The sequence below is a fragment of the Anomaloglossus baeobatrachus genome, unplaced genomic scaffold (assembly GCF_048569485.1).
Source record: "Anomaloglossus baeobatrachus isolate aAnoBae1 unplaced genomic scaffold, aAnoBae1.hap1 Scaffold_186, whole genome shotgun sequence".
Lineage (NCBI taxonomy): Eukaryota > Metazoa > Chordata > Amphibia > Anura > Aromobatidae > Anomaloglossus > Anomaloglossus baeobatrachus.
In genome coordinates, this window is record NW_027441956.1 from 259,828 (window position 1) to 278,092 (window position 18,265).

An 18,265-nucleotide genomic window follows, 5' to 3' on the forward strand; every position below is an offset into this window, starting at 1 on the left:
CGACCTTTCGGGATGAGGTTTTTTTTATGGGGGGTTATGTTTTCAGATGTTTTGGTTTTAGGTTTCTAATATATACAATTCTATTTCTAGATAATTTATATTTTTGTCCTGCTGCAATTTGGGCCCCCAGAATGATTCATTGTCTTTATGATGTAAAGAAGGTTTCCTCAAGACTTCGCTTTTTTTTACTTTGGACCATGGATGACCATTGAATAGAAGAGAAAAAGAATAAAAGAGAATGAAATTATATTTATTCAGTGCTTAAATTGTATATATATTGGTGTCTGCTGATCACGTCAAAATTGGTGTGTACACACGCTGTATATTAATATTTATTATCAATATTTATTTGATGCTATAAGATATAACTTCATACAATTTATCATTATGCATTAAGCGTGATTAATTAATATATACCAGTATAAATGAAAAATGCCTGTAAGCTGACTGAATATGCACTAGCTATGTATAGATATCTTTGACAGGCTCAATGCATGCGTGGTTCAATGCCTCTCGATTTTCTAACTCTGTGCCGAATGGATCTATGTGCGCTCCATGCATGCGGTCCAGCGCGCACAGCCGGATCATCGATCAGCTGAGCTGTCACTGAGGTCACCCGCGGCCACCGCTGTATCCAGTGACAGCGGGTAACCTCAGTGACACCTCAGCTGATCGCGCTACTCACCTCAGTTGCTGCATGGAGCTGACAGGAGCGGCGGTGTCTTCTGCAGCCCCGGTCACCTTCATGCAGCAGAACTGGAAGCGACGCTGGACCATCCTGGATTACGCCGGACATGGAGGGCTTTTTGGGGTTTATTAAATTGGTGAATCAGAGAATTTGTTTATGTTTTTTATTTCTAATAAATGACTTTTTCAGGTGTGTGTGTTTATTTAGTGTAACTTACAGATTAATCATGGAAGGTATCTCGGGGAGATGCCTGACATGATTAATCTAGGATTTAGGGGCAGCTATGGGCTGCCATTAACTCCTTATTACCCCGATTTGCCAACGCACCAGGGCAAATCGGGAAGAACCGGGTACAGTGTATGCGGCACTTCTGGGCGGCTGCTGGCTGATATTGTTAGGCTGGTGGGCTCCCCATAACGTGGAGCTCCCCATCCTGAGAATACCAGCCTTCAGCCGTATGGCTTTATCTGGCTGGTATTAAAATTGGGGGGGAATCGCACGCCGTTTTTTTTTAATTGTTTATTTCACTGCACAGTATAGACACGCCCACCGGCTGCTGTGATTGGGTGCAGTGAGACACCTGTCACTCAGCGTGGGGGCGTGTCTCACTGCAACCAATCATAGGCGCCCGTGGGCGGGGAAAGCAGGGAATACGAGATTGTTTAATGAGCGGCCGGCTTTTTCAAAATCGTAAAAGCCGCCGGAGCAGTGTGAATGCCGTGCAGCACCGCTCCGGGGATCGGTGAGTATGAGAGAGGGCTGCTAACTTCAGTCACTCAGGGGATTAGCGGTCACCGGTGAGCCCTTCACAGGTGACCGCTAATCACGACGCGGCACAGACAGAGCTGCAGCATTACAATGAAGTCGGGTGAAGTTCACCCGAGTTCATTCTGATCGTGCGGCTCTGTCTGTGTCTGCTGTCATCTGCCATTCAGCTCTGCTACATGGCTGTCTGTGTCTGCTGTCAGCGGCCATGTAGCAGAGCTGAATGGCAGATGACATAGTAAAAAATACGCATTACACACGCATTACACACGCTAGTAAAATCATTAATTTATTCAGAAAAAGCATCGCACTTTGCGTTGCACTTGGACCTAATCTGAACTAAAATCAGACGAGTTTTTTTCAGCCCAGTCGGACCGATTTTACTCGCATAGATGTGTTTCCAGCCTAAGGCTATGTGCCCATGCTGCGGATTTCGCGCAGATTTTACCGCGGATTTACCGCGGATTTCCTGAAAATCTGCAGCAGCGGCACTTCCAAGCCATTTCAATGGCATTTTGGAAATGCTGTGTCCATGCTGCGGATTTTTCCGCGGCGGATTTGCCGCGGATTTTGATCCGGAAAAATCTGCAACATGTCAATTATTGTTGCGGATTTTGGTGCGGATTTTGGGTATAGAATGGGGGAAAAAGAAAAAATCCGCATCAAAATCCGTAGCAAATCCGCGGTAAATCCGCGGCAAAAATAAGGTGCGGATTTGCCGCAAAAGTCGCGGATTTTCATGCAGAAAAATCCGCAGGTACATTCTACCGTGGACACATAGCCTAAGAGTTCATTTACTGCTATAACATTTACCAGTTTCTAAAAAAAAAAATAAATGTCTTCTACCTTGTGTGAACTGTCATGTGTCTAACAAAAGCGGATTTGTGAACAAAGCATTTCTCACATTCTGGACAAGAATATGGCTTCTCCCCTGTGTGAGTTTTTATATGCCCATCAAGCTGTGATTTTCTAATAAAACAATTCCCACATTCTGAACAAGAAAATGGCTTCTCCCCCATGTGATTTTTTATATGCATATCAAGCTGTGATTTTCTAATAAAACATTTCCCACATTCTGAACATGAAAATGGCTTCTCCCCCGTATGAGTTTTTATATGCATATCAAGCTGTGATTTTCCAATAAAATATTTCCCACATTCTGGACAAGAAAATGGCTTCTCCCCAGTGTGAGTTTTAACATGCATATCAAGCTGTGATTTTCCAATAAAACATTTCCCACATTCTGAACAAGAAAATGGCTTCTCCCCAGTGTGAGTTTTTATATGCCTACTAAGCTCGCTTTTCTGAATAAAACATTTCCCACATTCTGAACAAGAAAATGGCTTCTCCCCCGTATGAGTTTTTATATGCATATCAAGCTTTGATTTTTTAATAAAACATTTCCCACATTCTGAACAAGAAAATAGCTTCTCCCCCGTGTGAGTTTTTATATGCATATCAAGCTGTGATTTTTCAATAAAACATTTCCCACATTCTGAACAAAAAAATGGCTTTTCCCCCGTGTGAGTTTTTATATGCATATCAAGCTTTGATTTTTGAATAAAACATTTCCCACATTCTGAACAAGAAAATGGCTTCTCCCCCGTGTGAGATTTTATATGCCTATCAAGCTGTGATTTTCCAATAAAACATTTCCCACATTCTGAACAAGAAAATGGCTTCTCCCCAGTGTGAGTTTTTATATGCATATTAAGCTGTGATTTCTGAATAAAACATTTCCCACATTCTGAACAAGAAAATGGCTTCTCCCCCGTGTGAGTTTTTATATGCATATTAAGCTGTGATTTCTGAATAAAACATTTCCCACATTCTGAACAAGAAAATAGCTTCTCCCCCGTGTGAGTTTTTATATGCATATCAAGCTGTGATTTTTCAATAAAACATTTCCCACATTCTGAACAAGAAAATGGCTTTTCCCCCGTGTGAGTTTTTATATGCATATCAAGCTGTGATTTTCCAATAAAACATTTCCCACATTCTGAACATGAAAATGACTTCTCTCTTCTGTGAGTTTTTATATGGTCATAAAAATCTTCGTTCTGAATAAAATGTTTCTTACATATTGGACATGAATATGATTTCTCCCCCATGTGAGTATTTAGATGTACAACAAGATGTGATTTATAACTAAAACATTTTCCACATTCTGAGCATGAAAATGGGTTTCCTTTGTGAATTATTTCATGTAAAATTAGAGCAGACTTTTGAGTAAAACACTTTCCACATTGATTACATGAATACAACTTCTCCCCTGTGTGAGCTCTTTGTTGTTGACCATCCCTCATGTGGCTCTTATTTTGCTGAATAATCTGTGGTGAATCGGGAGATGGTTTAGACACATCAGCTGACGGATCTTGGGTGTGAAGAGCTGAGGGTTTATCTGGGATAATGACTTGCTCTTCATTTATATTCTGTATAATGCCAAAATCTTCTGTCAAAAGAATAAAACAGATTTTGTCATTTTAAAAAAATAGAATCCTAAAACTTGGTTTTCACTGATAATCTTAGGCCCCTGTGTCATGATTCGCCTCCCTATACACATGGCTAGGGGGCGAAGCCTTCTCTCGGGCCTCACTTCCGGCCCCTGCATGCCTTAAAAGCTGATACTTCCAGTGAACCAGCGCCGGCTATAAGCTTAGCTCTGCTTTGCCTGTGATTGCTGGTCCTGTGAGTGATATCCTGATCTGTCTGTTCCTGTGCCCCTGTGCCCTTGTCTGTGTTCTGTCCCCTGGTCGTCCCTCCTGTCCTGTGTCCTCCCTCCTATTTCCCCATCGGTTGCTTCCTCCGGTACTGACCATAGCCTGACTTTGACTTCGCTTCTGCTTGCTCCTCCGGTCCTGCTTCTGCCCGTACGGTGTTTGACCCAGCCTGTCTCACTATTCCTCACATACCCTGCAGTTCTGCCTCTCAGCTGTGCTGATTAGGCAGTGCATGAGAACGCTGTGCATTTCCTTCCTGGTTCTCATTGCTCTGTGTAGTGTCGTCTGCTGCAGAGCTCTGGCTCCCCCTGGTGGCAGCATTACAGTATAGCCGGCCCCAATAGGCTTTATCTCCCATAGGGAGGAAGAAAAGAAAAAAGCCATTTAATTCTTGGTAGTGGGATCCAACTTTGCAGGATACCAGACTGTAATGGATCCACTCAGTACTTTGTGCGAGCAAGTAGCCAACCTTACGCAGCTGGTGCAGGATTTGGCTGCAGAGCATCGCACCCTGGTAGCTTCACACAACATTCTGCAGAGTGAGGTTTCTGCTTCTGCGAGGGTCACCTCAGTGGCAGTTACCTCACAAACCGTAGGACAGCATAGTCCCACTGATGTCCAACTGACCTCCCTTGAACCCACGGTGATGCTCCCCGATAAATTCTCGGGGGAGAAAAACCTATTTCGGACATTTAGGGAGAGTTGCAAGCTTCATTTCACTCTCCGGCTTCGGTCCTCGGGGAATGAGATCCAGCGGGTGGGGATCATCATGTCGTTACTTAGAGGGGGTCCCTTGACCTGGGCATTTTCCCTACCCCCTTCGGCCCCGGAACGGCATTCGGTTGACCTCTTCTTTGACTCCCTCGGGGTGATATATGACGAACCAGACCGTGTACGGGTGGCTGAGGACAGGATCATGTGTCTCACTCAGGGAAACCACACTGCTGAGCTATATTGTTCTGAGTTTCCGCAGTGGTCCACTGAGGTACGGTGGAATGATTCTGCACTCAGGTGCCAATTCTGGAGAGGTCTTTCGGAGTCCCTGAAAGACGCATTGGCTCTGCACCCTCCTCCCAGCACCTTGGATGATGCGATGACGGAGGCAGTTCGTATGGACCGCAGATTACGGGAAAGAAGGGGAACCATGCGTGAGATTCCGCCCCCTCTACCTAGGGCACCTTCTTTGCCAGCTATGGAACGGATGGAAGTTGGAGCCATCAGTCCGGATGAGAAGGAGAGGAGAAGACGCCGAGATCTCAAGCTGTGCTTCTATTGTGGACACCATGGATATTGGAGGAAATACTGCCCGGCTTGCCCCTCCGCTAAACAGTTGTCGGGAAACTTCTAAGTCTGGGTAACGGTCGAGGAGGTTGCCCAGACTATCAGCTACCTTTCCTATCCTCCAATAAGATACTTCTGAATGTCGACCTCCGGGTCAAGGAGTTGGTCTGGTCTGCTACTGCCTTTATTGACTGTGGGTCCGCTATGAACTTCATTGACTCTGAGTTGGTCCAAAGATTAGAGTTAGGGACAGTGAGGTTAGAAGGACCCATTCAACTCCTGGCAATTGATAAAACACCGCTGCCTCAAAACCTCATTCGGTTTGCTACAGAAAAATTTACTCTGGTGATCGGGTCTCTGCATTCTGAAACGATTTCTTGTTTTGTAATGGCCAATCTCCCTGCTGGATTAGTGTTGGGGTATCTATGGTTAAGGTTACATAATCCCGTTATTGATTGGGAGTGTCGTACCATAGTCAAATGGAGTCCTGCTTGTCATAAAAGGTGTTTACAATCTGTACCTGTGTTCTCCGTAAGTCCTGAGGGTCTTCCGGAATACCTGAGGGACTACGGAGACGTATTCTCGGAAACAGAGGCCGAGGTTTTGCCGCCTCATCGCCCATATGACTGTGCCATCGATTTACTTCCCAATACCAAATTGCCCAAGGCCCGTTTATATTACCTTTCGGGTCCAGAAAGGGCTGCTATGAAATCATACATATCTGATAGTATACGTAAAGGGCATATCCGTCCTTCTTCTTCCCCTGTGGCTGCTGGGTTCTTTTTTGTAAAGAAGAAGGACGGAGGATTAAGACCATGTCTCGATTTCCGAGAATTAAACAAAATTACTGTGAAAAACACGTATCCGCTTCCACTCATCCCTGATCTCTACAACCAACTCTCTGAAGCCCGGTGGTTTACCAAACTAGATCTCAGTGGGGCCTATAATCTTATCCGTATTAGAGAAGGGGATGAGTGGAAAACGGCCTTTCTGACGTCAGAGGGGTTATTCGAGAATTTGGTGATGCCTTTTGATCTAACAAATGCCCCTGCGGTGTTTCAAAATTTCATCAACGATATCTTCTCTGATTTTCTTGGTCGTTTTGTGGTCATCTATCTCGATGACATTTTCATTTATTCTGCCCACAGAGATACGCATATTATGCATGTTCGCTCAGTATTACAGAGATTGCGTGATAACCATCTGTTTGCCAAGCTTGAAAAATGTGTTTTCTCTGTTCAGGAAATAGCCTTTCTTGGGTTACTCCTTTCTCGTGATGGGTTTTAAATGGACCCAGGAAAGGTGCAGGCTATCGTGGATTGGGTGCAACCCAGGGATATCAAGGCGCTACAATGCTTTTTGGGTTTCGTAAATTATTATCGAAGGTTCATTAAGGGATTCTCTCAAATTGCCAAACCATTGACTGACCTTACACGGAAAGGGGCGGATCTGCAGAACTGGTCGCAAACGGCTGTCCAGGCCTTTCTTGAGTTAAAGGACCGGTTCATGTCCGCCCCAGTCCTGGTACAGCCTGACCTCGAGGCACTGTTTGTTGTGGAGGTGGACACCTCAGAGGTGGGGGTGGGAGCTGTTCTCTCTCAGGGCCCCTGCTACTCTGACAAATCTGCGACCATGTGCGTTCTTCTCCAAGAAATTCACTCCGGCTGAGAGGAACTATGATGTGGGTAACCGTGAATTATTGGCGGTACAGTTGGCATTCGAAGAATGGAGGCATTTTTTGGAGGGTGCTGTTCACCGTATTACTGTCATCACTGATCATAAAAACCTTGGGTATATCGAGTCCGCCAAGAGATAGACGCCTCGACAAGCGAGGTGGGCTCTTTTCTTTTCTAGATTTCATTTTTGTATTACTTTTCGGCCGGGGTCTAAAAACGTGAGGGCAGATGCACTGTCTCGTAGTTTGGACCCGGTGTCACCTCCAGAGCCTCCTTCCTCCATTCTTCCACGAGGGGTGGTGGTCGCTGCCTTGTCGTCCGAGTTAGAGGCTGAGGTCAGGGAAGCCCAGTCCTCAGCGCCATCTTCCGCTCCAGACACTAAACTGTTTGTCCCTTTGCACCTCCGGTTACGGGTACTTCAAGAGTTCCATGAGTCCGTACTTAGTGGCCATCCTGGAGTTACAGCCACTCGCAGGGCTGTTGCTCGACTGTTTTGGTGGCCATCTCTTCACTCAGATGTTGCTCGGTTTGTGTCTGACTGTGCTACATGTGCCCGTGCTAAGGTATGTCGTAACCGGCCGGCTGGGGAACTGGTTCCATTACCTGTTCCTGAAAGACCATGGACCCACTTGTCCATGGATTTCATTATGGACCTCCCTGTCTCAAATGGTATGACTGTGATCTGGGTGGTGGTGGATCGTTTTAGTAAACAGGCACATTTTGTTCCCCTCTCCGGTCTACCTTCTGCTGCGGCCCTTGCCAACCACTTTATTGACCAGGTGGTTCGGTTACATGGGTTGCCCCTGAATATTGTGTCTGACAGGGGGGTACAATTCATTTCTCGGTTTTGGAGGGCCTTGTGCAGGCAGTTGGGAATTGAGTTGTCCTTCTCGTCCGCCTATCATCCCGAGTCCAATGGGCAGACGGAAAGGACGAATCAGACCCTTGAGCAAATCCTGCGGTGCTTGGTTTCTGCTCAGCAGGAGGATTGGTGTACGTTTTTGCCCCTTGCGGAGTTTACATTCAATAGCAGAGTCCATCAGTCTACGGGTACTTCTCCCTTCTTCTGTAATTATGGGTTTCACCCTCACTTTGGGACCTTCTCTAGAGTGGATTCGGGGTGTCCAGGGGCTGACTCCATCATTCAGCATCTGGGGGAGGTGTGGAAGGAGGTACGGCGGTACATCGTGACGGCTCAACAGTCCCAGAAATGCCAAGCGGACAAACGCCATTCTTTGGGACCTCCCTTTCAGGTGGGGGACAAAGTGTGGTTGTCCACTCAGAATACCAGGCTCAGGGTTCCATCTGCTAAGTTGGGTCCTAAGTTTATAGGGCCCTATGAGATCATCGAAGTGATCTACCCGGTGGCCTTTCGGTTGCAACTGCCCCAGACCTTGCGTATTCCCAATGTGTTTCATACCTCCTTGCTTAAGCCATTTGTTCCTTCGGTCGTGGATTCTCAGACCCTTCCGGCTCCGATACTGGTGGACGGTGAGGAGGAGTACGAAATTCAGCGTATTATCGACTCTCGTTGGGTTCGTAGTTCCCTCCAGTATCTGATTCATTGGAAGGGTTACGGTCCGGAGGACCGGTCCTGGGTGCCGGCTCGATCCGTGCGGGCCGATCGGTTAATTGTGGCTTTCCACCGGAAGTATCCTGGGAAGCCTGGGGGTCCGGTGGCCCCCCCCTTGAGGAAGGGGTACTGTCATGATTCGCCTCCCTATACACATGGCTAGGGGGCGAAGCCTTATCTCGGGCCTCACTTCCTGCCCCTGGATGCCTTAAAAGCTGACACTTCCAGTGAACCTGCGGCGCCGGCTATAAGCTTAGCTCTGCTTTGCCTGTGATTGCTGGTCCTGTGAGTGATATCCTGATCTGTCTGTTCCTGTGCCCCCGTGCCCTTGTCTGTGTTCTGTCCCCTAGTCGTCCCTCCTGTCCTGTGTCCTCCCTCCTATTTCCCCACTCGGTTGCTTCCTCCGGTACTGACCTTAGCCTGACTTTGACTTCGCTTCTGCTCGCTCCTCCGGTCCTGCTTCTGCCCGTACTGTGTTTGACCCAGCCTGTCTCACTATTCCTCACATACCCTGCAGTTCTGCCTCTCAGCTGTGCTGATTAGGCAGTGCATGAGAACGCTGTGCATTTCCTTCCTGGTTCTCATTGCTCTGTGTAGTGTCGTCTGCTGCAGAGCTCAGGCTCCCCCTGGTGGCAGCATTACACCCTGACTGAAGTATCATTGTGCTGCCCAGATAATGATTGTTTTATTACCAAGACAACTCTACAACATGTCCAAAAAGAATAGCAAACTAGGTAATAATTATATCCTGAATGTCATACCTGGCACCACATGCACAGTGTCCATGGCTGCCTTATATAACGCGACATAAGAGGAATTATACTTTATGATGCCATAAAACTGAGTGTCTAAATATTCTATAAAAAGAAAAGGACAGAGGACAGCGGCGCTCCATGTGTGAATCGGCCGAGCACAGCAACCAAAATATGGTCTACAGCGCTCACCCCACAAATTGTACTAGCAGGTACAACACTGGGAACAGCCCAAGAAAATCCTCCAGAAGCTGCTGCGCCGACTGCCCAAGGCAGGGAGTTGATCATGGAAGGAAAGGGGCTGCAGAGCGGGAGGATCCGGGCGCTGCAAAAAGAGAAGACGAGCCAGTGCAAGAGAAATCAATTCTTACAGAATACCGCTCTGCAGCCCCTTTCCTTCCATAAATCCTCTATAAGATGGAAGAGTCAGCAATAGACATGAGCAACCAAGGAGATACAGTGGAATCTTGGATTAAAGGTCACTTTACACGCTACAATATCGTTAATGAATTGTCAGGGTCACGTTGTTTGTGACGCACATCCGGCGTCATTAACGATATCGCAGCGTGTGATACTTACCTGCGACCTTTACTGACCTCAAAAGTGGTGAAAATCGTTCACCATGGAGAGGTCGTCCTAAAAGCAAAAATCGTTAATTGTTTATTATTGATGTTGTTCGTCGCTCCTGCGGCAGCACACATCGCTATGTGTGACACCACAGGAGCAACGAACATCTCCTTAACTGCCTACACCGGCAATGCGGAAGGAAGGAGGTGGGCAGGATGTTACGTCCCGCTCATCTCTGCCCCTCCGCTTTGATTGGCTGGCCGCTTAGTGACGGCGCGGTGACGTCGCTGTGATGCCAAACACACCTCCCCCTTGAGGGAGGGATTGTTTGGCAGTCACAGCGACGTTGCCGACCAGGTAAGTGCGTGTGACGCTGCCGTAGCCATAATGTTCGCTGTGGCAGTGATCACACGATATCGCATGTGCGATGGGGGGCGGGTGCTTTCACGCTCGAGATCGCTAGTGATATCGCAGCGTGTAAAGCCCCCTCAAGTCCATATGCGCACGTTGTGTTTTTTCATGCGCTTACGCAGTGTTTTAAACTGCAGCGTACATGCGTTCTGTGTCCACAGCAAAGTCTATGAGAATTTAGAAAATTCCATGCGCACGTTGCGTTTTAAAGTGCAGCGTTTTGCATGCCAAACTTTTTACAAAATCGATGCATTCTAAAAAGCAACATGTCACTTCTTTTGTCCGTTTTGGATGCTTTTCCCACTCTGTCCATGGGAGTGCAAGCTTCCAGAATGCATCCATTCTGCATTCAAAATACATCCAAAATGCAGCGTTTTGGCTGCGTTTTAAAATGCACATGCAGTGAAAAACCGCTGCAGAATGTGTGTCACGGAAGAACGCAACATGCACACATACCCTAATAGTAACTTGGTTTGACAGCGTTTTGCAAAACAAGCAAAGCTTTTTAAAAATGCATAACTTGATTTAAGAACAATGATTTGCAATAAGAGCAAATACTCACTGCACACACTTCCGGTTCCATCCATTCACTGCGCTCTGACCCGCTCTGCAGTTAACTTTCTGTATATAAGTACTATATACAGTATACCATTGTACAGAACATACTATATAGCATGTCTATTAATTTGCATTTGTGGATACAGAACTGTACTTCTTTTCTGCTAACCAGTACAGCACAAAGCTTGTAATGTAATTACTTGCTTGGGCACTATTCCTACCCCCACTAGGCTTACTTCTGTCCTTATTTTGGGAAGAATAGATTCGGGGTGTATTTTTTGTGTGTATTGTACTAGAATAAAGATTATCATATTTATACATAATGTTTTCTCTCTATAGTGCACCTCAAGTTAATTAATAATTCTATTTAAGCTAAAAAGCAGTATAATTTGTTTTATAATGTACAGTATTTTGTATTGCTGTAATAAGTTAATATAAATACTAATTATATTTGGGTTGTGGAATGAATTGTCTGCTTTTCAATTATTTTCTATGGGAAAATTCGCATTGATATAAGAGTAACTTTGTTTAAGAAAACAGCCCCGAAATGAATTATGCTCATAATCCAAAGTTCCACTATATTTGTTACATTTCAGCATCTTGTGATTAAAAAGAAAATAAATCTGAACATTTTCTCTCCTAGAAGAAAATCAGAATCTAGAAATGTTTTATCCTTTTATCCTAAACTCGTATCCTGCACATTCACTGACGAAATGACGTCAATAGAAGCATCGCTCAAGAATCCCCCCCCCAATATCAGGATTAAATTGCCGGACCCCGGACATCCTATCAGGACACAATGGGTTATATATAAGAGGTGACGCTCGTCTTTCATGTAACCATGATATTTGTTATGTGATAATAATGCTCTGCCATCTCTGTCTCTTCCTCCTCCCTGGTGAGCAGCATTACCGACCCTCAGAGTAGTAATCTCCATCCGCTCCTGTTATTTGGGTTTATGTCTCCATGTTCTGTATCTGTCACACACAGACATGAGTGTAATAGGAGATAATGGATTTGTGGCGCCCTGGACAAGCCAAGACGTCACAGGTACTGCAAGAACACACCCCACACCCCGGCTAGGCACATCAAAGTCAGACAAAAATCCTTGTTGCCTCCCTCCAGGGGCTGATGTCCACACCAGGGGGTGGAGCCAGGCAGTTGGCCCCACCCACCGAGGAGTTCACAGTCCTGGAGGCGGGAAAGGAGTGAGATGAGATCAGTTCTGGAGTGGAGAGAGTGAAGTAGCAGTGGAGCAGACTGACCGTGTCCGGGTACGTGGCCCGGGCACATACAGCAAGGTTGGCAGATGGTGGTGACCGTCTGCAGGAGAGGCCGATTGACGCAAACCGTAAGGACCGGGGACGGTCGGTGGCCCGCCAATACCGGACCGGGGAGCGAAGAGAAGCCAGCACCATTCGGCAGGGCCTACGGACCCCGACCAGGCTTGGAGTCGCCGTAAAACCGGTCAAATCCGTTAGCGAAGGGAACCTCCGGGGTTTCCCAGCAGCAAAGACCCGATCGAAGGCAACCGCTCAAACCGTGAAGGGAAATACAGTCACCGCCAAGGCTACAGTTCCCAGGGCCAGAGCCTGCGGGCAAAAGGGGCTCCCTCAGCATCCATCCAAGCTGGGGAGCGGGTTACCGGTGGGAAGCCATCAGAACCAGAAACATACTACAGGTGCAGGGAAAGGCAGTCACCGCCAACCTACCGGGAGAAAAGCCACCGCAGCCGTCTGTGGGACCCGTCCATCCAGCCATTTGTTTTACCGGAGGCTTTGCATTCGTCATTGGCTGAGTGAGTACCACTGTGCCGTGCGGCACCGCGCTGCCCCCGCAACCCTGCACCTCACCAAGCCCCGACATCCACCTTTCATTCACCCTCACCGGGCCCCGGGACAACCAACCCCTACCCACGGAGGGGGAAAACAACATCCAAGCTGCTCCCTGTCATCGCTCTCGGGATCCCCGTCCAGAGCAGCGGTGGTGTCACAACTTCACCACAACCGTGGGTGGCGTCACGGACAATACCCTCCAAACCCCCCCAAAACCTTCCCCTTTCACTCACGGGCGAGGAGCGCCGCTCGAGTCCCCGGATCCGGCCCACCGCTCAAGCCGCCGAGCAGCAAGCAAAGCAGCCCCGAGCCGGACCCGAGCGTGGTGAGCGCAGCGTCCCCTCCCCGCCCGCGACAGATTCTTAGTCCCTAAACTGGAGAAACCCCTCATCAGCCCTGACAGCGGATAATAGGAAAGAGCTGGAGCTGGTCCTCGCTCACATCGGCAGAATTCATGTCCAGCTGTATTTCTCCTCTATAACAACTGCACATCCCGTGTTATCACCTGCACCGGGATCACAGATTCATTCACATTTCATGTGTATTTTACATGAAGGGTTAATATACCGCTGGAGAAACTGACACAGCAAAGAGCGGAAAATAGGAATGTGTGACTTGTGTGTGTTATTGGGTGGTCTGTACTCACCGGGGCGGTGATCTGTAGGAATCTCCTCGTTACTCCACTGATCGCCCCTCACATTTCTCTCTGGAGAATTAATATTGTTCAGATCTTTATCCAGATCCAAAAGCTGCAAAACAAAATATTGTAAACGTCCCCGGGAATAATGGAGATAAGATCCGGACATGTGAGGTCTGTGGTCAGCTGTGATCCTGCCGTCTCCACCGCTCTCATTACACAAGTATAAAACATCTAATACTGGAGGAGAAAACAAGACTGAACACAAGGAGGTCACAGCCGTCTACACCTCATAGGGGAGATCTCCATCTACCTGAGGATCCTGTGGAGGAGGAGGAGGAGCGGGACATCTCTCTGGGGTCGTCCTCGTACTGGAGAGACCTGCAGGAGACACAGACAGGACGGACATCATTATTACATACAGATAATTATAGGCCGGGTGTATTCAGTCCTGTCTATTACCTGGTGATGTGCGGGGCTGGGGCTCCTCCATCATCACCTCCTTGTACCGGTCCTTGTGTCCTTCTAGATACTCCCACTCCTCCATGGAGAAATAGACGGTGACGTCCTGACACCTTATAGGAACCTGACAACACAATGATACCGTCATCACCCAGAATCCTCCAGTACCGTCCTGTATAATGTCCCAGCATTCCCAGCAGTGTCACCTCTCCAGTCAGCAGCTCAATGATCTTGTTGATGAGTTCTAGGATCTTCTGGTCACTGATGTCCTCATGTATCCGGGGATGAGGTGGAGGCCCCGGGATTGGGCTCAGGGTTCCTCCCCGTCCTTCAGACACAGGGGCCTGACAGCGATCACTAGAGATCTTCACTACTGTGTAATCCTGAGTGTGGAGACATTAATAATATCACTACAGACATTTCCAGAGTCCATCACCTCCCCGGTCATATCCTCTGTTATTCCCATAGATAATGATGTAATGTGATGACATCAGAACCTCTCACCTCCCCGGTCATATCCTCTGTTATTCCCATAGATAATGATGTAATGTGATGACATCAGAGCCTCTCACCTCCCCGGTCATATCCTCTGTTATCCCCATAGATAATGATGTAATGTGATGACATCAGAACCTCTCACCTCCCCGGTCATATCCTCTGTTATTCCCATAGATAATGATGTAATGTGATGACATCAGAACCTCTCACCTCCCCGGTCATATCCTCTGTTATTCCCATAGATAATGATGTAATGTGATGACATCAGAGCCTCTCACCTCCCCGGTCATATCCTCTGTTATCCCCATAGATAATGATGTAATGTGATGACATCAGAACCTCTCACCTCCCCGGTCATATCCTCTTTTATCCCCATAGATAATGATGTAATGTGATGACATCAGAACCTCTCACATCTCCAGTAAGATGGAAGATTATTTCCAGACTCAGGTTTAATATCTTTAGTTATTAGAAAATATTTAGAAAAGAAAACAACAGAATATCCTTTATTGTGAAGAGGATGAGATGATTTCCTCCATGTGTAGTGCGGGGTCTGTCGCTCATCCTCTCCTCCATGTGTAGTGCGGGGTTTGTCGCTCTCTCTCCTCCATGTGTAGTGCGTGGCCTGTCGCTCTCTCTCCTCCATGTGTAGTGCGTGGCCTGTCGCTCTCTCTTCCACGTGTAATGCGAGGTCTGTCGTCTCTCCCCCACGTGTAGTGCGGGGTCTGTCGCTCTCTCTCCCTCATGGGTAGTGCGGGGTCTGTCGCTCTCTCTCCCCCACGTGTAGTGTGGGGTCTGTCGCTCTCTCTCCTCCTCGTGTAGTGCGGGGTCTGTCGCTCTCTCTCCTCCTCGTGTAGTGCGGGGTCTGTCGCTCTCTCCCCCACGTGTACGTGTAGTGCGAGGTGTGTCGCTCTTTCCCCCCCATGTGTAGTGCAGCGTCTGTCGCTCTCTCTCCCCCCACGTGTAGTGCGGGGTCTGTTGCTCTCTCTCCCCCACGTGTAGTGCAAGGTCTGTCTCTCTCCCCCCCCACGTGTAGTGCGGCGTCTGTCGCTCTCTCTCCCCCACGTGTAGTGCGGGGTTTGTCGCTCCCCCCCACGTGTAGTGCGGTGTCTGTCGCACTCTCTCCCCCCACGTCTAGTGCGGTGTCTGTCGCACTCTCTCCCTCATGAGTAGTGCGGAGTCTGTCGCTCTCTCCCCCACGTGTAGTGCGGAGTCTGTTGCTCTCTCTCCCCCACGTGTAGTGCAAGGTCTGTCGCCCCCCCCCCCCCCACATGTAGTGCGGGGTCTGTCGCTCTCCCCCCACGTGTAGTGCAGGGTCTGTCGCTCTTCCCCCCCCACGTGTAGGGCGGGGTCTGTCGCTCTCTCCCCCCACGTGTAGTGCGGGGTCTGTCGCTCTCTCTCCCCCCCACGTGTAGTGCGGTGTCTGTCGCTCTCTCTCCCTCATGGGTAGTGCGGTGTCTGTCGCTCTCTCTCCCCCATGGGTAGTGCGGGGTCTGTCGCTCTCTCTCCCCCATGTGTGTCGCGGGCGGGGAGGAGGACGCTGCGCTCACCACGCTCGGGTCCGGCACTGCTGATGCTTCGCTTGCTGCTCGGTGGCTCGAGTGGTGGGCCGGATCCCGGGGACTCGAGCGGCGCTCCTCGCCCGTGAGTGAAAAGGGGAATGGTTTTGGGGATTTATTGTCCGTGACGCCACCCACGGTTGTGGTGAGGTTGTGACACCACCGCTGCTCTGGACGGGGATCCCGGGAGCGATGACAGGGAGCAGCGTAGTTGTTGTTTTCCCCTCCGTGGGTAGGGGGTTGGTGGGCCCGGTAAGGGAGGGATGTGGCAGGTGGGTTACGGGACCTGGCTAGGTGCAGGGTCGCAGGGGCGCAGTGGTACTCACTCAGCCAATGACGAATGCAAAGTCCTTGGTAAAACACACGGCTGGATGGACGGGTCCCACTGACTGCTGCGGTGGTTTCTGCTAGTAGGTAGGTTGATGGTAACTGTCTTTCCCTGCATCTTTAGTATGTTCTTGGTACTGATGGCTTCCCACCGTTAACCCGCTCCCCAGCTTAGATGGATGCTGAGGGAGCCCCTTTTGCCCGCAGGCTCTGGCCCTGGGAACTGTAGCCTTGGCGGTGACTGTATTTCCCTTCACGGTGTGAGCTGTTGCCTTCTATCGGGGCTTGACTGCTGGGAAACCCAGGAGGTTCACTTCGCTAACGGATTTGAGCGGTTTTACGGCGACTCCAAGCCTGGTCGGGGTCCGTAGGCCCTGTCGAACGGTGCTGGCTTCTCTTCGTTCCCTGGTCCGGTACCGGAGGGCCACCGCCCGTCCTTGGTCCTTACGGTTCACTCCAATTGGCCTCTCCTGCAGACTGTCACCACCGTCTGCCAACCTTGCTGTATGTGCCCGGGCCACATACCCGGACATGGTCAGTCTGCTCCTCTACTACTTCACTCTTTCACCCTCAAAACTGATCTGACTTTCCTTTTCCCGCCTCCAGGACTGTGAACTCCTCGGCGGGTGGGGCCAAACGCCTGGCTCCACCCCCTGGTGTGGACATCAGCCCCTGGAGGGAGGCAACAAGGGTTTTTGTCTGACTTCAGTGTGCCTAGCCGGGGTGTGGGGTGTGTTGTTGTAGTACCTGTGACGACCTGGCTTGTCCAGGGCGCCACATTCCCCCTTAGTAAAATGCAGACCGTCCGCGGGCTGCCCGTCCATCACCGGTTTTATTTTTCTTAACTGTAAAAGAGTAAAACATGTGTAACAACAAGCATTTTTCATCAATCATCCCACAACGGGAGGCACATTCTTAAACGTTACTTAACGGTTGTCTATTTTTATTAAAACGGTTACGGCTTCCGCTCTTCTCCCACCCAAACAACCTGGCCCTGATGCTGCCCCTAAGAAGTGGGCAACACCCCTTGACCCCAGTCCTGAACCAAGTTGCCCGAGCGGGTACGGTCTCTTTCAGGGGACCCGCGTCCATGGGGACCCCTGAACCCCCGGAGGATCGCCACTGGTTACGGCAGTGGCGGGCCTGGGCCATCCCTTTCCTCCAGGCCCATCTGTTATGATCCGGAACCATGGAAGACCACCACAAATCATTGGCAAAAGGTGACAAGAGCATTGGCAACTAATCTGGCCGCCATCCCCTTACTAACCATCACAACTAGAAGTAGCCGAGGGGTGAACTAACATCCTGTGCACCGCGAACCCAGCCGGAGAACTAACTATCCTAAAGGTAGGAAAGATGAATAACTCTCTGCCTCAGAAACTAGACAAGAATAGCAAGCCCCCCACATTCAAAGACTGCGGTGATATAGGAAAAACACAACACACAGGTAGATGACAGGATTAGCAAAATGTGAGGCCCCCGCTGACTAAAATAGGAAAGGACAGGAAAGGGACTGATGGTGGCCAGAGAAAAACCCTGCAAAATACCAACTTCCTGATAGTACAAAAAGGCCCTCAGATCACTAGATCTGAACTCCGTCCTATACCAGGTGCCCTTGTCATACCAATGAACAGAAAACAAGAATCATAACAAAGTCAACAAGCCACAAACACATGGACCCAAAGGAGCTATACTCCACACAGAACTGCAGGGAGTTCCCTAACAATCCACTGAGGGGAAAAATCCCTACAAGCAAATAACCTGAAACCAACCACAGCAAATGACAAACCCAGATAAACAAAAGAACCAGACAATAAATAAAGAGCAAGCACTTATCTGGGGAGGATGTGGTGTAGAGCAGGATAAAGCAGGCTGGAGATACAAAGAACAACTGACATCCGGCAACAGCCTGCAATCAGACCAGGATTAAATAAGCAGAGAGTTAGCAAAGGAAAC

At 48.9% G+C, this 18,265-nt stretch overlaps 1 protein-coding gene across 1 annotated transcript in view; it reads right to left on the reverse strand.

Annotated features, from left to right (window-relative positions):
- Positions 1-234: 234 nt before the first annotated feature.
- The window catches only part of LOC142260786 (uncharacterized), a 34,687-nt gene continuing 16,656 nt past the window's right edge, over positions 235-18,265 (reverse strand). Inside the window, exons 2-6 of the mRNA XM_075332082.1 lie at positions 14,132-14,308; positions 13,926-14,049; positions 13,777-13,844; positions 13,473-13,575; positions 235-3,905 (exon numbers count right to left, since the gene is read on the reverse strand). Coding sequence (XP_075188197.1) covers positions 2,296-3,905; positions 13,473-13,575; positions 13,777-13,844; positions 13,926-14,010 — 1,866 coding nt within the window. The 5' untranslated portion in view covers positions 14,011-14,049; positions 14,132-14,308 and the 3' untranslated portion in view covers positions 235-2,295. The remainder of the gene's footprint in view (positions 3,906-13,472; positions 13,576-13,776; positions 13,845-13,925; positions 14,050-14,131; positions 14,309-18,265) is intronic.